Here is a 21,256-nt window from a genome sequence, read left to right as displayed (position 1 = left end):
AATCAAAAGTTTATTATGTTTGATAATTTCCAATGGTAAAATCAGCAAGTTTGGCTCGTATCTTACCTTTTTCTGTATCCTGCTATTTCCACCTATATTTGACAGCAGTTGTAAGTACTTTGAAATTTTAAATACATTACTTGATTTGTAGGGCTCCATTGCAGAATTTACCTGCATAAGTTTCTAATATGAGATCTGAAGCATTTATAATGTGATGTGTGTCTATCTCTCCCTTCCCTCTACCTAGGGTCCTAAAGGAATCAAAGGAGAAAAAGTAAGTTAACTTGTAAAAAGCAAGTCAGAAGAAAATAGTTCTATGACACAGGAAATGCAGTTCTGCTCATTTGTTCACTATAGGAATATTTCAGTTCTAAATTACTTGTCTTTTTTCTAAAGCAGAACTGAAGCATTAGGAACTCTTCCAAAATTTGTACAGAATAATGTGCAGTTAATTTACAGCTTTGACTTCCTTTCGTTCATTCATGTCTTCCTATCTCCGTTTTGTCACTGAGTACGTTTTTTGCAATGTTTTATCAATCTTTATATAATTGTAGCAGTAGTTATATGCAGTGTTTTGCCAATGTTTACATGTTTTTATGTGCATTGATATAAACACTTGAGAAAATTCAACTTGATATGATAAAAAAAAAACAACTTGATATAATTGTAGCAATATTGCTTATGTGGGGTATTTTACCAAAGTGCAGGAGTGCATGTGCTCATCAGTAAAGCAGAATATAGGAAGAATTTTGTGCAGTCATTCATATGATCACATCAATATTGCTTTTTTCCAAGAGTTTTATAAATGCACATCAGTAAAGCAGATGGGGGAAAGGTTTGTAAAGCTAGCTGAAGGAACTTAAAATTGCAGCAACAACGCAAGCTCCAAGTCTATAATTAATTATAGGAATTATCCGGGTTAAATCAGAATTCCATTGTTTTGGGAACCAGAGGATCAATGAAAAAAAAATGGAAGAAAGTTTTTGACGTGTTGAATGCAGACAATGTGTATTTATAATTTTTCTATTAGTAGTCGTTCATTTGACTGTATCACAGAGCTACAAGGCATCCTCAGGTTTTTCTTTAAATATCTGGTTCCAAAAATAATGTTTATTCTCATTCTGAGAAATTGACCCCTGAATTAATGTGTATCTTGGGGTTCAGCTAAACCTATGGATTCTGCCTCCATTTGGCAGTAATCTGTTAGTTAGATGACAGGTTAATCATGGGGATGGAAAGCCCCAATGAAATGGGGCTTTGTTTGGTATTGATAACATTTGAGTTGTATTCTCCCTGTACCAGATCGGTTTTTGTTACAACATCTAATTCATTGCGTAGTCTCTTGAGAATGTACTTTACTTTATGAGATGATGGCTGTGAACCCTAGTGTTTGTTTGTCATTTGAAATGTCAAATTTCTTACTAGATTTTTATTTTAACTTTATAATAAAGTCTCGGAAATAAAAAGGGAAATGGGGCAAATCCTCTCATCCCCAGTTTTTTACTTCAAGGCATTTTCTTGAATCTTCTTGCCGTTATTAAAACATCATATCAAAATATATTCCATTTACTGCATTTATTTTGATGCTGTCTGGCAGCTCACTCTCTTCAACCCTGACAGGCTGGTCTATTGTTCCACTTGTCAAATAAAGGGGGCAGGGGCAGGGGCAGGAGAATAACATTAAATAAAATGGACTAACTCATTGTACCTCTCTCTAATTCTCCAAGGGATGTTCCGCAAGTAGGTATGACCAGGGTTATAGTTCCCAGGGTGATCCTGGATTGCCAGGAATACCTGGACTTCAGGTAAGCCTGAAAACATTCTATTTTGAACAATAAATAGATGACCCTAAAAGTCTGTGTGTGACACCCAACAGGGTCCATCCACCAGTAGAATGGACTTCCATTCTTGCAGTGGGTGTTCCCCTTCCTCTCCTTTCTACTGCAGCTCCTCCCACACCCTGAAAATTTGCTCCCAAGGGTTGTGGGACACTCCGGATCAAATGTGGGGGAGCCTGGGCAGCTGCAGAGGGAAGTAGAAGAAGAGGAAGTCCTGTTGCATGTGCAGAATTCCAATCACAGCATGTTGACTATCATCCTATCATATTATGGTTCTGTGAAAGGTCTTTCAGATGTGCATAAATATATTCAGTTTAGTGGGATTGCAAATACACGAATCTGTAGTTTGAGATAGGGCAGTATAATAATACAAGTTATGAAGCAAGACTCTGCCCCAGGACCAATTGTGAAGTTTATTTTTTTTCTCTAAAGTCCCTAGAGAAGAATTCCTTGGATTTTTTATATTTTTTTCTGCAGGGAGGGGGGCATTCCTATGCTTGTCTACCCATTTCTGTTAACATATGTGTTAAATTAAGCGATTAAATGTGGAAGTTTGAAAACTGCCCAGTTTCCTCCATTAGTGGCTAAAATTAGACAGGCTTTTATGGACAGGAATGTAGCAGACCATAGAGGTGACAGTCAAAATATTTAACAGTGGAATCCTATGCATGTTTATTCAGAAGCAGAATGGGAATAACTCAATAGGACTTATGAGTAGGAGTGGGCTGTTTGTCCTGTTTCTTCCACTTTGGTCAGTGTGACCTGCAAGGCTGAAAATCTGAAGCTCCTTGGGCAGGGCTTGGGCTGCAGCCTAAGGGAGTGAGAGAAGCCTAAAAAACAAACAAACAAAACCAATAACGGAAGCATTATTTTTATTTCTTGTTGATGTAAAGGGTGATCCAGGACCTCGAGGATTACCAGGGCTGATAGGGCCAGAGGGCCCTCCAGGCTTTCTGGTAAGTAGAAAATCTGAATTTCCATGTTGATTAAAAATTGGTATTATTCAAAGGGCACATAAGACGTAAGTTGCAACGTTCTGATGTCGGAGAGCAGAAAATTGTGCACATTAGCTCAGTGGCATGCAAAACATTCTGGCATTACTAGGTAGCCCCGGGAACTAGCCTTGAATAAATATCCTTTGATATTTTTATTGTGCTTGATTATCCAAGACTCTGCAGAAATCTGCTTTGGTGCAATTTTGAAAATGTAAATGACCTTTTCTGAATTTGTTCATATTTATAGCATGTTACAAGTAAGTATTATCATTTAAGCACCTCTTTACTTATTTTGTTCCTGTTGGTTTTTTTAAAGGCAAGGGGGATGATGTTTCTTCCATAAAGCATTTGAGGCAAAATGTGTAATGTGTTTATCTGTACTTTTAGGGAGCACTAGGAAGACCAGGACTTCCAGGGCCAAAGGTATTTTCAGAATTGCAATATCAACACTGAATTGCCCCTACTACCATTTTCCGTTTCCGTCATTAATTGGGGCTTTCAAAACATTTGTTAAAGACATTTTGGTTTTGTTTGCAGGGTCTTATGGGTGTAAAAGTCATTGGTGCCAAAGGATTAAAGGTAAATTTTTAAAAAGCACATAACTATACATACATCTCCCTGCTTCCCTGCTTGATTGTTTTTGTTTTTCTACCAGCTAAGGGCATATCAGTAGCATGCAATAAATGCTGCTTTCTCTAGGGCACTTTAAGTCTTGATCTTATTAAGAGTGCAGCTATCTTCCTTGTGTTCACACAGTTGCCAAATGAATTCTCAAAAACCAGATTGGCTATTGCACTACATTTCAGGCCTGCTGTAGGTGCTTTGTTCTCACAGTAGAGTCTATGTTACTCCTACAGATAAGTGTCAGCTGTCCCAGTCTGCTGTACCTACCATTGATTCAGCTGGCAAGTGTAGTTTGTGTGTTCAGACCCAGAGACCTCCCCCCTAAATAAACACATATTTGACTCAAATTTTAGTTTTAGTTTTTGGCAGAATTTAGGGCACAACTTTATTAATTACAGAAAAAGTGAGTGATTGCATAGGCTCTGGTTCTACTAGCTCCCTGCACCCTTGCAGGCAGCACTGACCCAGAGCTCTACCATAGGTCTGCCAAGGGTGAACACCTGAGGTAGGCGGAAAGCCCAGGAACAGACTATGTCCACTCCCCAGATGCTCCCCTGGACTCAGGCACGGGCACAACCCCCTCTTGGGGGTAGACCAAACCAAATTGAGTCCCTGGATTCCTTTAACGGAATACCCTTCGCATAGGGATGGCGAGACCGTTCTCCCACCCCTATCACCTGAACCAGTGCCTATCTGCAACCTTACAAGTTGTGACGATTTGCTACGCAGCAGGCAAAACCCAAATGGCAACAGCCCATCAGCCAAGTGGGGGAAATTCCTGCCGTGCCCCTGTCCTAATGACAGACGACACACAATGGCATAGCAAGGTCAATCGCAAGATGCCTTAAATATAGGGAGAGGTGGCCGGGTGTTCCGAATGCACGAGCCGAAAGAGGAAGCTCTGGGTCACAGGCATGGGTATATATAGGTCCCTCGATCCGTTTAGACTGCACCCCATTGGCCAGATTCAACCCAGCAATGAGGGGCCTACCAATTGGGTGTTGTGGCTGTCCAATATACCCACCCACAACACAGGAGGTCAGTCTCCAGGTCTCACCGCAACACGTGCCCTCTTTGAGGAAGGACACGCTATCTGGGAAACACAAACGATTGCTGGGCCAAAGTATTGGACCAGGGTTTTTTTGGCGGCATTCCTTGGACTGAATTCTCTGTGGGAATAATGCCATGCCATGAACGCTGCTGCATTTGTCAGGGTTGTCAAACTGCTACATGAAGCAGTGGCAAGGGGATTTTTGTGACGAACTTGTCTTTAAAAGCAAGCTCTACCGCCTGCCCTAAAGAAAAGTAATTGGTATGCCCTGCTGAAGTTTTTGAATTTCACCTTGAATATGAATATTTGAAAGGCAGTAATATTTGATCCAACTTAGACGTAACACAGAAGGCTGCGATGATATTGCAGAGAGCAATCACTAAAATAGCTGGCTCCTTCAGAGTATAATGAAGAGGCAGTTTTTGAGAAATTAAGCAGTTGTCCGTTAACACAGTCTGTGAGCAGCCCTTTGCTTGAAAGTGTCAGCCTTCCTAATGTGCTTTATATTATAATGTAAAATGCAGAATTAGACCAAAAATGAAATAACAGGGTTGTTTTGAATGACAAAATCAAATGGCCAAGCACCCTGTAAGAAAGAAAGGGTATGAAAAGAAGAATCTCAGAACTTCTGGTATGTTATATGCTCAGGACAGGACAGAGTTGGAGATAAGATTCTTGGCTAGAAGGGCTGTATCTCGAACCCAAGAATTTCAGCCTTGTATCTTTTTGCCAAATTATTTTCATGGTCAACAAGCCAAGTTAAGCTAGCATATTGTTATGACTAGTACACAGCTTCGTTAATGTAGAATATTTGAGCTGAATTTTTAAATTAGATCAGGTCTGCTTCAGTGGATTTTATTTGTAACGAATATCCATTAATGCTAAATTCATTGGGGTTTGTTTGTTTGTTTGCTTGTTTGCTTGTTTTGCTGCTTTTATTTTATATATATATATATATATATATATATATATATATATATTTGCTTTCGTAGATTTTCACGGGTACAGGAATGCAGGTTTTGGTGTCCTCGGGTGTCTTCCCGTGTAAAAGTTGGGGTGTCTAGGCGACGTTTCGACGAGGTCTCACTCGTCATCTTCAGGCTGGTGCTTTCGGCTTCTTGTTACTGGAACAGAGCAGGATCTCAGTGTTTGAGTTCCTATAAATACTGTTGAGGGGGTGTGGTGTATAGCCTCCAATGTTCTGGGCAGAGAGGAAGTTCCCAGGCTAGTGTGCCTTTTCTTCTTTTGTTCCTTAATTACTTGAGGGATATCTTGAGTGATTTCTTGAGTGATATCCTGAGTGCCACTTAGGTGGGTCATTAGGTGTGGATTAGTTGCTAAAGTCTTTGTGTCTTGACCTCTTGAACTTTGTGAAGAGTTTTTCTGAGAAGATGGCTGTACTGCACTTAGTTGTGCTCTGGCTTGGCTTCGTGTATAGGGGCGAGCTGTGGTTTTGTGGCCTGTGTCAGCCAGATCTGTGTAGGGATTGCAGGGGGGTGCAGCATCCGGAGGTGCCACCATGGTTTGGCTACTGGATGGTGTCTGTAATTTATCTGTGGAGAGGGTCTGGGTTTGGGTCTGGTGTGGTTGATTGGTGATGGCGTTCTGTGTGCCTCTGGATCTGGTGTCAGTTTTTGTGGGGAGGGCTAATTTCCAGATGTCTGGCAAGCGGGATGTGTCGTCACGCTTGTTCATGTTGTGAGGGTGTTTCTCTATCTCGATGGCTTCCATGATTATTCTCTTGTGGTGATGTTCCATGTTAAAGAGCAATTTGGAATCTGCAAAATTAATTTCGTGTCCTGTTTCTTTCATGTGTTGGAAAAGAGAGGAAGTTTTTTCTTCTTTTTTGACGGCATTCTTGTGTTCTGCGATACGTGCATTTATTCGTCTGTTTGTTTGTCCAATGTACGTGGCTGGGCAGACTTTGCAGGGTATTTCATAGACCCCTTGGTTTTCCAACTGGATTTTATCCTTGGGGTTTCTGAGGATATTGGCTATTTTTTGGTTGGTGCAAAAGGCTGTTTTGATATTGTGTTTATGGAGGATTTTGCTAATTTTATCTGTAGTGCCCTTGATATAAGGAAGGAGGGCCATGCCATTGTTTTCTTCTGTGTCTTGGTTTTTGGGGGGTGTTTCTTTTTGGATTAGCTTCGTAACCCTGTTTTGCTGGTATCCATTGGCAATTAACACATTTGAGAGATTCTGTAACTCAGTTGTCAAGTGGTCTTTGTCAGCCAGGCGTTTGGTTCTGGAGATGAGAGTCTTGGCTACGGAGTTTATTTGTGCAGGGTGGTGGTGTGATTGTGCATGTAAGTAGCGGTTGGTGTGTGTTTTTTTCCGGTAGATAGTGTGTCCTAGGGAGCCATCAGGTTTTTTGTAGATTAGGACGTCAAGGAAGGGAAGTTGGTTGTTGGCTTCTATTTCCATAGTGAATTGTATTTTGGGGTGTAGGCTGTTGAGATGTGTGAGGAAGCTATCCAGTTTTTCCTTCCCGTGTGGCCAAATTACAAAGGTGTCGTCAACATATCTGAGCCAAAGTTTGGGTTTGTGTTCTGACTTGTCTAAAGCATTGGTTTCAAAGTGTTCCATGTACAGGTTTGCGATGACCGGTGAGAGGGGTGATCCCATAGGTGCTCCTTCTATCTGTTTGTATCTTTGTCCATTGTGGATGAAGTACGTGTTGGTTAGGCAGTGGTTGGTCACTGCACGTATCGCAGAACACAAGAATGCCGTCAAAAAAGAAGAAAAAACTTCCTCTCTTTTCCAACACATGAAAGAAACAGGACACGAAATTAATTTTGCAGATTCCAAATTGCTCTTTAACATGGAACATCACCACAAGAGAATAATCATGGAAGCCATCGAGATAGAGAAACACCCTCACAACATGAACAAGCGTGACGACACATCCCGCTTGCCAGACATCTGGAAATTAGCCCTCCCCACAAAAACTGACACCAGATCCAGAGGCACACAGAACGCCATCACCAATCAACCACACCAGACCCAAACCCAGACCCTCTCCACAGATAAATTACAGACACCATCCAGTAGCCAAACCATGGTGGCACCTCCGGATGCTGCACCCCCCTGCAATCCCTACACAGATCTGGCTGACACAGGCCACAAAACCACAGCTCGCCCCTATACACGAAGCCAAGCCAGAGCACAACTAAGTGCAGTACAGCCATCTTCTCAGAAAAACTCTTCACAAAGTTCAAGAGGTCAAGACACAAAGACTTTAGCAACTAATCCACACCTAATGACCCACCTAAGTGGTACTCAGGATATCACTCAAGAAATCACTCAAGATATCCCTCAAGTAATTAAGGAACAAAAGAAGAAAAGGCACACTAGCCTGGGAACTTCCTCTCTGCCCAGAACATTGGAGGCTATACACCACACCCCCTCAACAGTATTTATAGGAACTCAAACACTGAGATCCTGCTCTGTTCCAGTAACAAGAAGCCGAAAGCACCAGCCTGAAGATGACGAGTGAGACCTCGTCGAAACGTCGCCTAGACACCCCAACTTTTACACGGGAAGACACCCGAGGACACCAAAACCTGCATATATATATGCCCTCCCCACAAAAACTGACACCAGATCCAGAGGCACACAGAACGCCATCACCAATCAACCACACCAGACCCAAACCCAGACCCTCTCCACAGATAAATTACAGACACCATCCAGTAGCCAAACCATGGTGGCACCTCCGGATGCTGCACCCCCCTGCAATCCCTACACAGATCTGGCTGACACAGGCCACAAAACCACAGCTCGCCCCTATACACGAAGCCAAGCCAGAGCACAACTAAGTGCAGTACAGCCATCTTCTCAGAAAAACTCTTCACAAAGTTCAAGAGGTCAAGACACAAAGACTTTAGCAACTAATCCACACCTAATGACCCACCTAAGTGGTACTCAGGATATCACTCAAGAAATCACTCAAGATATCCCTCAAGTAATTAAGGAACAAAAGAAGAAAAGGCACACTAGCCTGGGAACTTCCTCTCTGCCCAGAACATTGGAGGCTATACACCACACCCCCTCAACAGTATTTATAGGAACTCAAACACTGAGATCCTGCTCTGTTCCAGTAACAAGAAGCCGGAAGCACCAGCCTGAAGATGACGAGTGAGACCTCGTCGAAACGTCGCCTAGACACCCCAACTTTTACACGGGAAGACACCCGAGGACACCAAAACCTGCATTCCTGTACCCGTGAAAATCTACGAAAGCAAATATATATATATATATATATATATATATATATATATATATATATATATATAATATTTATTATATATTTTATTATGAATCTGTTTGCAATGTTGCACAAATAATGCTTTAGCAAACAGATTCAGCAGTTGTCTGCAAACATTAAATACATGCCTGAAAAGTGTTCTTTTCCTGTAGAAAATAAACACCCATTTTCAATACATCTGTTATGCCTTCCTGAAGTCATATATACTGTATGCTAATTTTGCCATTAGAGCATATTTTTAAAACTCCCCTCCAGTCTTCTACTGTGAGCACATTTTATAATCCCTGGTATTTGGCATGTGCCATCCTAGCTGCCATAAACATATATGAAATAGCTCTTTTGATTTTTCTTTTTTACCACAGGGTGACAATGGACTAATGGGCCCTCCAGGACCAACTGGAACAGTTATTGTTACCTTAACTGGAGCAGAAAATATGACGGTAGCAGTATAATACTATTAATGACCATTAATATAATAAGCATTCTGTATAGTTGTTCATCTTTTTCACTGTATGAGTCCCATCTGGGGAAAGGGTGGGGTATAAAGTATATATTAATAATATATACATTTTATGAAAAGATAAAACAAATAAAGTTTATATAGATTTATTTTAAAGAAAGTGTACATATATAGATTTTTTCTACCAAAGTGTGCAACACTTCTACCTCTTTTATGTTGGATCCCTAAATTCCATTAGCAAACATCCAGTTCATATCTTTGCTTGTTCCTATGACTCAGTTAAAATATATCCAGCACCAGGAGTGGGGGAAAATAAAAGGTTAAATGCAGGTTTTTACACAGAAAAGAGGACACAGCAAGACAGCAAGGCAAACTTGGGTGCCTAGGTTTTTAAAAGCAGTAAAGCAATGAGCGCACACAAGCCTCCTAAATTTAAAAAGGCAAGCCAGGAACCAGACAGCCTTCACACACACAAACACCCCCGACTCCAAACCTCATGGCTGAGCTCTTCCCTGCGATGACTTTCCCTGCGATGACTTGCGACAAGATGACCGAGAGAAGAATGAGGCCGAGGAGGAGCTGGCACCGCAGCAAAAGGCTGCTGTAAACGCCCCCTCGGAGGCACCTGGTTGGGTGCCTGCCGAGGGGCGTGGGTGCCAGCCAGGTGAGAGGAGGAGGCAGGGGGTTAACGCCCCCTGCTAGGGGCGGAGCTCGGGCTCCCACCCACAACCACTCCCCTCTCTTCCAGGGAGGAGAGTCTTTAGCAAACATTCAGTTTGTATCTTTGCTTGTTCCTATGACTCAGTTAAAATATATCTCTTTTGTAAGTACCATCTTTGTTTTGGGTTTACTGAGTAAGTAAGTAAGTAAGTAAGTAAGTAAATAAATAAATACTATTATTGTTATTGTGACAGGAATTCAAAGGAAATAAAGGAGATATGGGTTCTCCAGGACCCCCTGGACCCCCTGGAGATTCAGTAAGTGGTATTGAATTAGCATTTCATACTTCAGAAGCTAGATAATAAAACATTTTTTTAAAAAAAATAGCATATATTTGAAAGCTGCTGACATGACCATATATAGATATGTACACTTCATTCAACATATTTAATCAATATAGAAATACTTACATGACCTCAACCTGAGGGTCATGGAATAAAATACAACTTGGATGTAGAATGCTGTGAAATGATGGCATCGCCTTAAATATTCTGAGCTACACTTCATAGCGGTGGCCTTAATTCAGAAATAGCTACTTTTAAATATATATTATTATAAATGTTAAAAATCAGAAAGGGAGGGCAGCCCTTGCCGTGGGCCTCAGAGGGCTAAGAAACCCTGGGGGGTGTGGCGCCAGTGGCCTGCCAGACTGACACTGTCATGCCAAGAACACCCTGGCCAAACAGCTGACCAGGGACTCCCTCACTGGGCCTCAGACAAGCTCTGCACTGGCCTGCTAAAATATAAAACAATATGAGTTGTGCATTCAGTGTAGCAACATACATCTAAAGGAAGTTTGTTGATTGGTTGATCTGTGTTTTAGGGCTCACCTGGAGATTTTCGAAGTGTAAAAGGAGATCCAGGAGAGACAGGACCTCAGGTTTGTAAACTCCCTCCCCCCCCCTTTTGCAATGATAGATTTTTTTTTTGAAAACTACCTAGTACAACAGATATTTATTTTGTTGTCTAGAAAGGTTAATAGTACAGTTATAGTCTGAAAATACATTTTATGATTATCAGACCCATACTGTGGTTGAGGAAATGATTAATACAAATACAACCTGAGTCCATTGGATCTTTAGTTCCACATATCCAGCTTTATTAAACCACGTTTTATTAGAATCATATATTGTACGTAGGAAAATAATAATAATACAGTGGTGCCTCGCAAGACGAAATTAATTCGTTCCGCGAGTTGTGTCGTCTTGCGATTTTTTCATCTTGCGGAGCGCGAATTCGCTGGGTATTAACGGCTTTAAGAAAAAGGAAGCAAACTCGCAAGACGTTTTCGTCTTGCGAAGCGAGCCCATAGGGAAAATCGTCTTGTGAAGCAACGCAAAAAGCGAAAAACCCTTTCATCTTGCGCGTTATTCGTCTTGCGAGGCATTCGTCTTGCGAGGTACCACTGTAATAGCATATTTTGTTTAACAACAACAAAGTATTAAAAAGTGGTCTGTTTGTTTGTTTGTTTGTTTAATTAGGGTAGACCTGGAAAGGATGGAACTCCTGGTCCACCTGGTTTGCTGGTAACAAATAATTTTTTTTTATGTTTTGTGTCAATGTACATTTGTGGTCATGGTCTGGACTGGACAGGATGTAGGCTATTGTCTATTGACAAAATAAATGGTACTCTGTATCTTACTCTCGAGCATCATTAAGGTGGATCAATACAGGAATTGGATAGCTTCTGGAGAAGAGCAGAGTAAGGGGCAGAATGGCTGAAGAGCTACTCCTGCACAAACTTTAATGTGTCTCCAGAAACCTCCTGGGTAGGAAAACAGGGGCCCTCCAGGTATTGTTGGACTACAACTCCCGTCATCCCCAACCACTGGGAGTTGGAGTTCAAAAACAACTTGACGGCCACAGGTTTCCCACCCCATTCCTATATTGATCCAGTGATTTTGAGTGGTCACTTCATGGAAGAGGGACACAGACCAGAACCTGAATCTTCATGCAGCTTTGGGCAGAAAGGTTGCTCTAAATGTATATTGGTGCTGGAATGAACTGTGTCTTTGGATGCAGCTAGACTGGTAAAGAAAAAGCATTTGATATGTGTTGTGTATGTGATATAACACTGTGACACCAGATGGCGCTGTGGAGCCCCATCTTTCCCTACCGGGTTTCCCTGTATGAGTTTACAACGCGTTTAACCGAATCGCTTCTTTGACATGTTTAGATCCAGCCTTTATGTACAATTTAATTTCCTGCAGGGAGAAAAAGGAGAAAAGGGTTTGCCAGGAAGACCTGGGAAAGTTGGTCCCAAGGTAAAAGCTCTTGTTTTCATTTTTGTCTGCTGCGTTTTGCTTCCCTTATCAATTCCTAAAACTTGGAATTAAAAGTATATTACCAATTCAGCAAAAGTGAAATACAATTTTTAATGAACACCAAGTTTCTAAAGCAACAGTTTTTTATATTTTATTTTAGGGTATTTCTATCCCATCTCTGAAGCTCAAGGCCACTTAAAACTTAAGTAAAAAACCAGCAGACTATGAATGAGTCATAACTCTGCTGGTACATTCTGTTCTTGGCTTACAAATGGATTCCTCATTCTAGTGTTTTTGAAGTTAATAAATAGCAAGTACTCTAATAGGACAAAGGGTCGTAAGGATGTCCTTACAGGGTTTGACTACTGATAGTGGTAGCTGATGGTAGGGCAGAAGGAAGAGAGGTCAACAGTAGGCGGAGCCAACCCTCTTTCCTGCTGAGTTCTACTATGGCAATGATGAGCTAAAGAAGGAGGGAGTAATAGCCAGTGCCACTCCTTAGACTGGTTGTAAGAAGGCAGGCAGGTGGGAGTTTGTTGGGGGCAAACTAAGATTGGTGGGGCAATGCCCCATTTGCTCTAATGGACCAGTCTCAAGTGGACAATAGTAAGTCTTTGCAGGGTTTAGTTCACAGAAGCATGGTGGGGATACTAACCCCCCCCCCTGAATATCTGACCAGACCTGCATCATGGAAGACATGGTTGACCCCTAGTCAATGGTTACATACCTAGAATAAGGACAGATAAACTTTGACCCTCCAGATATTTCTGAACTACAACTCCTATCAAACCTAACCATTGGCCATGCTGACTGGGGCTAATGGGAGTTTGAATCCAGCAACATCTGGAGGGTCACAGGATGCTCAGCTCTAACCTATGCAAAAGAATAATCAAGCCAGAAAATTTTAGACATTTTAATCTTTTTAAAAATGAACTTTCTAGATAACTTGCTAACTGTTTTTAAAATGTAGACCAAGTGGCCACTAATCTATATCCAACATAGTCAATAGGTTTCAGAATTCCATTGGATTTGAGAAATTAACATGTTTCTTATATTTCTTTCTGTTTTCTAATATAGGGACAGAAAGGTGAAATCGGCAGCAAAGGAATTCGGGGTCCAGTAAGTGCAAATTCCATTTGTCTTTATCTTTCATGTTAATATCATAAAATTAATAGACAGTGCCTAGTTTTAACATGCTGATCAGTGTCAGATGCCTGCTTCAGGATATGTGTAGCTAAATTGTTTTTAATAGTGGCCTGTGTTTAGCTTCACATAGAAATCACATCACCAAAGGAGCCCTGGTTTTAAAAAAATGGAATTCAGCTTACGATTTTAGCAAAACCAAGTCATCACACAAATGTGCCACATTCATATTACATGCAGCCATGCCTTTCTCTTCATTATTACTATTTTTCTCTCCTTTTTTGTCTGTCTGTTTCCTCTTTTTATTTAAGACAGAGTATTATGATGAATTGCCAGGTGAAAAAGGAAACCAGGGCTATCCAGGACCCCCAGGACTCAAAGGCCAGTTTGGAGCACCCGGTAAGAGAGCATCAAAGGTTTAAATAACATACCAGGAGCTTTCTATACTACCAGTACACTCAGATGAAGCATATTGACATGTGAAAACTACATCACACCATTGGCTTCTGGGTAGCAAGCAAGGATGAGAAAGAGGCCGTTGGGATTTCACTGCCTCTTCAGTGTTAACAGTCTAGCCCTATGAGATTAAAATACCTTGGGACTGAATATGAAGTCTACTTGACCTCAAGGAGAGTAAGGTTCAGGCTATAAAATGCCTGTTGGTCTCAGTATACATTATTAGGCTAATCCTGCATACCTGTGAGTAAGCCCCATTGAACTCAATGATGTTTTGTTTTGAAAAGACATAGAATTGTAGGGTTGTGAGGGTTCCTGAGGGTCATCTAGTCTCATCCCTTGCAATGCAGATATCTCAACTAAAGCATCCGTGACAGATGGCCATCCAACATCGCCTTAAAAACTTCCAGGGGAGGAGAGTCCACCACCCTACAATATTTCACCTTTAAGAAGCTCCCACCCATCTTTATTATTATTATTATCATTTATTTATTGGATTTGTATATTACCTTTCAACGGGACGCAGGTGGCGCTGTGGGTTAAAGCCTCAGCGCCTAGGACTTGCCGATTGAAAGGTCGGCGGTTCGAATCCCTGCGGTGGGGTGCGCTCCCGCTGCTCGGTCCCAGCGCCTGCCAACCTAGCAGTTCGAAAGCACCTCCGGGTGCAAGTAGATAAATAGGGACCGCTTACCAGCGGGAAGGTAAACGGCTCTGGCTCGCCAGATGCAGCTTTGTCACACTGGCCACGTGACCCGGAAGTGTCCCCGGACAGCGCTAGCCCCTGGCCTCTTAAGTGAGATGGGCGCACAACCCCAGAGTCTGTCAAGACTGGCCCGTACGGGCAGGGGTACCTTTACCTTTACCTTATATTACCTTTCATCTAAAGATCCCTGGGTGGTTCACAACAGAAAATTTGAAAGTGAGAATACAACATAAATAATAGAACAAAAACAAACCAATAACCCCCACAAACATATTCAAAAAGCCATGAAATGTTAATCAGCCAAATGCCTGGTTGAAGAGAAGCATTCCTGCCTGTCGCCTAAAGGTATGTAATGAAGGTGCCAGGTGAGCCTCCCTGGGGAGAACATTCCACAAATGAGGAACCACCACAGAAAAGGCTTGTCCTCCCAGCGTGTTTGTTTCATGAGTCCTAAGTTTATCTTTATATGATGATTCTATTGTTTATGTGGAACCCTTAGAGGGGGTGATAATTAAAGTTTATTGGTAACACTAGATTAATGTGCCGATCTTTACATTAGTTATTAAAACTTCAGGAACTTTCCAGTGCCTTCCAGGACACATTTGAGATAAGAACTAAGACCAGGAGAGGGGGGGGGGGTGTCTTTTTGTATGAAATTGTGCCAAGTTTTTCTCATGCCATGACAGACACTACAGAAATAAACCATAGACAAAAGTTCAGATTTTGCACGCACCATTACAAACCTGGCAGCAAAGACATGTTTTCAGCAAACATTTAAAGGCCCATGCTGAATCTCTGTTGGAAGAGCATTCCACAGGGCTGGGCCAATGACACTAAAAGCTCATGTTTATGTTGATGTCAAATGCACTTCACCAATTCAGGAGGGTGCCAGCAACGCTCCAGTGATGATTTCAGTGATTGATCTGGGGGTATAATGTAAATGTTTATAAGGACCTTGAACCTGGTCCGATAGCAGATGGGTAGCCAGTACATATTTGGCCGGCCGGCATAATATAGATATGTGATGAATATACTGTTCTTGCAGGACCACGAGGTCTCCCAGGTGCCACTGGAAGGCCAGGTAAGACCAATAAATATTGTTTGTTTCAGATATATGAAGGAATTCTGGGATATATTTTTTAAAAAAACAAACCTGAAATGAAATCTTCTAAAAGCACTGGTACAGAAAACATAGAAATGGAAGTAATACTTTTAACTCTTGCATTAGGTGTTTTGAGACCTGGTCCAAGAGGTCTAACAGGCTCTCCAGGCCTCAAAGGAAGTAAAGGAGATAGAGGACAACCTGGCATGAATGCCATTGGACCTCCAGGACTTCCTGGATTGCAAGGAAGACCTGGCCCAGCAGGATCACCAGGTCTTTCAGGACCACCAGGTAGAGCAAGATGATCATTATTTGTATGTAGCCAGAAAGTTTTCATGGCATATTAGTGCAACTCTGGAATTAATGGACTATCCAACTGAACTTCTTATGGCTAAAAGCAGCCACTACTGTTGCAACCATCCCTACAAAGGAAAGCAGAAATATTAAAGTAGAGAAAGTATGATGGCTTTGCAAATGATAGAAACTGGATTAAATCTAGTATATAAATTCATTGATTCCTATTCCAATAGCTTTGGAGTGAGAGACTGGCTAAGTTCAGATAACCATATCTCAACTTAATATGCAGTGTGAAAGTATCTATAATTAGTCATCGTTTCCTGTTTCACCTTAACTGAGAAACTATGGTTCTCAGCTTCAGAACAAGGCAGGATCTTAAACCATGGTTGGATATTGGTTTCCAAAATATTTTTCTATATTATTGTGGCCTGCCCCGATTAACAAACTAAATAAATATGCTCATTAGTTAACCAAACGTATTTTGTAGGTTGACCAATAAATGCCACAGTTATTAGGCATTCCCCACTGACTTCCCAAAGTGGTAAGAATAACTAGCAAATGTCAACATTTTCCAGTGTTTTGTTCTTTGCTATGACTTGAATGCACGTAGCCTGTTTCTTCCATGCTGTTAATACCATAGTATAAGTTCATCTTAAATCTGAGGCCCTTAGAAAACCCCAAATGGCCTATAACAGAGGCTATCATGATATTTGTGAACAATGCATGAATATTTTTTGTCGTTCTCACCCATAAACAGGTATAATAACTTTTGAAAGAGGCCCACTGGGACCCCCAGGAACCCCAGGATGCATTGGACCTCCAGGCCTTTCAGGAGATAGTGGAGCAAAAGGTCAGTAGTCTTACTTGCAAATACATTTCCAATCTTAATAATTTGAGGACGGCATGGTGGTGAACAGAAATCTTAACTATAATGATTATTAGACTCTGTCAAGACTACTTAGGCATAGAATATACTCAGTTCCTTTTCATCATGCTAAGGGCAATTAGACCCGATTCTGCTTTTAATTCTGAGCTCATAAAGGAACCAAACTGGCCCAGAGTAGATTGGCTTCCTCTCTCTCCTTCCAAACAATAATGAGGATTTTACCCTGTACCAAATGCCAATATTTATATGAGCATGTGTGACAGGCAGTGTTGGACTTAGACTGGGGAGACATAGATTCAGTTCCCCAGTCAGCCTTGATTCTAACTGAGTGACCTTGAGACACTGTTGGGTTGCTGTGAGGATAAACTACGGATCCCCTAAGTTAGACTGAGCTCTTGAAGGAACAATAGGATAAAAATCAGAGAGAGAGAGATAAAGTGTGATCTCTGTGGGCACTCTCTTTCTCACTGTTGACTAAAGGCTTGCCCAATAACACTAATATTTATCATTTTAAGGACAAATATTCTTTACTGGGGAAATTTGCCTCACTGTCTGCACCTAGGCTTAACCATATTGCTAAATATGGAAAGCTCAGGGGAATTAGATGCACAAACATGATTGCACTCTTTCTCATCCTATCTTTGTGTTTGTATGCATTGTAAATCGCCTTGTGATCTTTGAATGAAGAGCAGTAGAGAAACTTAATAAATAATCATCATTGCTGATAAATACATACAGTGCTGTAGGGCACATGTGTTTTTGACATAGCAATAATTTACCAATGTCACCTTTAACAGAGGAATAATTTTACTGCAGGTGAAGAAGCAGGCCCATGTGACCAGTGCACCTTTTTGACAGGGCCACCTGGCCTTCCTGGTGTTCCTGGAGCACAGGGTGAACAAGGAGTTAAAGGTAAAAGAATCTGAAAATGCTTGAGAATTGCTAAAATATACCAAGAGTTCAGGGAAAGGGGTAGAAGAGGGTGAAAAATCTCCAACTGGCAGTATATTCCAGTTTATAGAACATTTTACCTCGGCCATTCTGATGTAGATCATAAATTAGTAACATGGTTTTGCTTATATACTTTAAGAAGGGAGGTTTTAGAAATTATTAGGATAAATATGTCCCTTTTGATCCATCACCCTGCTGCCAGAGTGCCCTATAGAGTGCCCATAGTGCTAAAGGGCACAGCTGGTGTCAACAGGATTGTAAAAAACGCAACTCCAGGACACCAGCAAACAGCTGCACACTGGCTTTGTATAATAAAAGTTTAATGCACTAGTGAGGAAAAAAGGTGCGTCTGGAATGGAGTATCTTAGATGAGGTCATGGCTGGCTGAAACCCTGTACTACAACATTTTGTTGTAGGTTCCAACTTCTATTCTACTTATCATTAGACTATGAGTCATCTGCCTTAGGATATTATTGTTTAATATTCTGCTCAGGGAAAGCTAACCTGTCTCCACCCCATGCAAGTAAGCACCTGCAGTGCTAGTGTTGGGAGGGCAGCTCTGTGGCATCCCCCACACCTTGCCAGCTACTTCTGTGCTACAGAGAAGGACCTACTCTGAGTTCCTATGCAGTGAACTACAGATATTGGCAGGAGCACAGACAGCCTTCTCCCGATTTCAGGATTTGGGCTGGCTGATATCGGAAGAGGCACTCTTGCTTTCAATGTCAGTCTGGTTATTTCTGTAGTAGTATATGGCCAGTTACTTAGGAGCAGGTGGAGCTTGTCAACCTGGGAAGGGGGCCCATCTATAAGGGAAGGAAAACTATGGTCCTAAATGTCTGCTGCAGTTCGAAAGCATGCAGTGCAAGTAGATAAATAGCTACCGCTCTGGCGGGAAGGTAAATGGCGTTTCCCTGTGCTGCTCTGGCTTCACCAGTAGCGGCTTAGTCATGCTGGCCACATGACTCAGAAGCTGTACACCGGCTCCCTCAGCCAGTAAAGCGAGAGGAGCGCCACAACCCCAGAGTCGTCCGCGACTGGACCCAACTGGACCTTTACCTTTAAACCCTGCACAAATCCAGAGTGGAGTCCCTAAGATGGTTGGATGGTGCTTTGTACACCTCCTGGCAACTCCTGCAGCCAAGCTGGCACCAAGCGTATTGCTCTGTGAGGCTGAGAAGAGGGGTCTTGTCTTGTGGGCATCCCAGGACCTCCATAAACACTGCCCAGGCTTCCATCCTGGAAAGGTCATTTCAGTGCTGCGAATGCATCAGTTTGACTTCACCTCCGGAGGCACACTCCATTGTCTCTCTCTCGAGAGAAAGAGATGGATGCCAGCAACAATTACTTCAACCTTCCAGTTCTCTCTAAATCACTGTTTCCGCCATTACAGGTATAGAAGGAGCATTGGGGCCTAAAGGATCCCAAGGAACCCCTGGGATTCAGGGGCCTCCCGGCATTCAGGTACGGTTCATGTTAAATTGTTTTTAGAGTTGGTTTATGTGTAGAGCCCTTTGTAGTTTCCATCATAAAAAAGGCGTCTACCCATTGGAGGATATGGATGCTTTCACCTGCAGTAGCTGACAATGGGAAAAACCTCTTCGCACACAGAATCATTTCACCACAATGCCTTAATGTGTTGATTTTACTGTACCTTTCATAGCATTTATATAGATTCAACGTTACAGTTCCTGCCATATTTTATTAACAACATGTGACCCAGGGACTTCCAGGTCTTCCAGGAAACCAAGGCCTTAAAGGATTGAAAGGTGAGCCAGGGTATGCAGAACCAGAAGGCCCAAAAGGAGACAGAGGAGAACCAGGACCAAGAGGAAGCTCAGGAGAAAATGGTGCAGACGGGTTACCTGGGAAACCTGGACTGAAAGGCTCAAGAGGCTCTGTGGGAGAACCGGTTAGTACCTGCGACTTTCACATCTAGCGCAATCATATTGATTTTTGCATTGCTTTCAATCCATTGAAAAATAAATAAGGCAAACATATCTGAAGACATTCATCAAGGTACATGCACATATATTAATTTTTGTTGTGTGCCCTAATTCTATTACATCTGAAAAAGTCGTGTGGAAATGTGCATGACTGCAGCCTATATGCAGCACAAATCTGTAGTGTTCACCAATTTCCCTTTTGGATTTAGCTGAATATCCACTTTAAAGTGTGTGGAAGGATTCAGTGTAGTCCTATGGCAGTCCTTCCAGCCTTCCTATTTGCCAGATGAAACAATCCCCTCTCCACTGTTCTCCTGACCCCACAGAGCCAGATTTGGGGGAGGAAAAGCCCTATTGCGCTCATGGAAGTCCTTGCACAGACTTCCAGTAGTGGGACTCAGTAGTTGAATCTGGCCTTATTTGTGGTGATCAAAATAAAATTGCTATGTTACTTATTTCTGCTTTGAGTGCCATTGCTGAATCATGGTGGCAAGTGCAGACTCCATCATGTTTCTAGCAGTGCATATGCAAAAGAGCTATGTTCATCCAGGGTCTTTGCTGTAGGCACCAACCTTTGTTTCTGACTGTAACTTACCATGCAGGCCTTTCCAGTGTGTGTTAAGCAGTGTTTTCTGAATTCCTATCAGGGACCTGATGGTACAAAAGGAGACAGAGGTGCACCAGGACCAGTTGGTATCTCAGGTCTTCCTGGAGAGAGAGGGCTACCCGGACCACCAGGATATGGACCACCAGGAGTGGAAGGGTCTAAGGGATCTCAAGGAAATCCTGGTTTGCCTGGGTTGGTTGGAGAAGCAGGTTGGTAGATATTATTATTATTGTTGTTATTACTAAATAATTTGACTGTGGTGTCTACAGTAGATTTAAAAGCTGCACTGGGTGTCAAGGCATATATATATATATATATATATATATATATATATATATATGCAGGTTTTGGTGTCACAAAGTCTTTGTGTCTTGACCTCTTGAACTTTGTGAAGAGTTTTTCTGAGAAGATGGCTGTACTGCACTTAGTTGTGCTCTGGCTTGGCTTCGTGTATAGGGGCGAGCTGTGGTTTTGTGGCCTGTGTCAGCCAGATCTGTGTAGGGATTGCAGGGGGGTGCAGCATCCGGAGGTGCCACCATGGTTTGGCTACTGGATGGTGTCTGTAATTTATCTGTGGAGAGGGTCTGGGTTTGGGTCTGGTGTGGTTGATTGGTGATGGCGTTCTGTGTGCCTCTGGATCTGGTGTCAGTTTTTGTGGGGAGGGCTAATTTCCAGATGTCTGGCAAGACTTTAGCAACTAATCCACACCTAATGACCCACCTAAGTGGTACTCAGGATATCACTCAAGAAATCACTCAAGATATCCCTCAAGTAATTAAGGAACAAAAGAAGAAAAGGCACACTAGCCTGGGAACTTCCTCTCTGCCCAGAACATTGGAGGCTATACACCACACCCCCTCAACAGTATTTATAGGAACTCAAACACTGAGATCCTGCTCTGTTCCAGTAACAAGAAGCCGAAAGCACCAGCCTGAAGATGACG

The 21,256-nt window shown here is 42.1% G+C and overlaps 1 protein-coding gene across 1 annotated transcript in view; it reads left to right on the top strand.

Moving 5' to 3' along the window:
• Window positions 1-21,256, top strand: part of COL4A3 (collagen type IV alpha 3 chain) — a 72,904-nt gene that overhangs the window by 27,811 nt on the left and 23,837 nt on the right. The window contains exons 8-26 of the mRNA XM_081910296.1: window positions 248-274; window positions 1,728-1,805; window positions 2,732-2,794; window positions 3,221-3,256; window positions 3,371-3,412; window positions 9,141-9,218; window positions 10,153-10,215; window positions 10,782-10,838; window positions 11,440-11,484; window positions 12,169-12,222; window positions 13,300-13,341; window positions 13,677-13,764; window positions 15,570-15,605; window positions 15,753-15,917; window positions 16,681-16,773; window positions 17,626-17,721; window positions 19,154-19,224; window positions 19,484-19,672; window positions 20,354-20,522. Coding sequence (XP_081766422.1) covers window positions 248-274; window positions 1,728-1,805; window positions 2,732-2,794; window positions 3,221-3,256; window positions 3,371-3,412; window positions 9,141-9,218; window positions 10,153-10,215; window positions 10,782-10,838; window positions 11,440-11,484; window positions 12,169-12,222; window positions 13,300-13,341; window positions 13,677-13,764; window positions 15,570-15,605; window positions 15,753-15,917; window positions 16,681-16,773; window positions 17,626-17,721; window positions 19,154-19,224; window positions 19,484-19,672; window positions 20,354-20,522 — 1,492 coding nt within the window. The remainder of the gene's footprint in view (window positions 1-247; window positions 275-1,727; window positions 1,806-2,731; window positions 2,795-3,220; window positions 3,257-3,370; window positions 3,413-9,140; window positions 9,219-10,152; window positions 10,216-10,781; window positions 10,839-11,439; window positions 11,485-12,168; window positions 12,223-13,299; window positions 13,342-13,676; window positions 13,765-15,569; window positions 15,606-15,752; window positions 15,918-16,680; window positions 16,774-17,625; window positions 17,722-19,153; window positions 19,225-19,483; window positions 19,673-20,353; window positions 20,523-21,256) is intronic.

Source organism: Podarcis melisellensis (genome assembly GCF_964234715.1).
Source record: "Podarcis melisellensis genome assembly, chromosome: 5".
In the NCBI taxonomy this organism is placed as follows: Eukaryota; Metazoa; Chordata; class Lepidosauria; order Squamata; family Lacertidae; genus Podarcis; species Podarcis melisellensis.
Note: the sequence above shows the minus strand (reverse complement) of the source record. Positions and strands in the feature narration are given on the sequence as shown.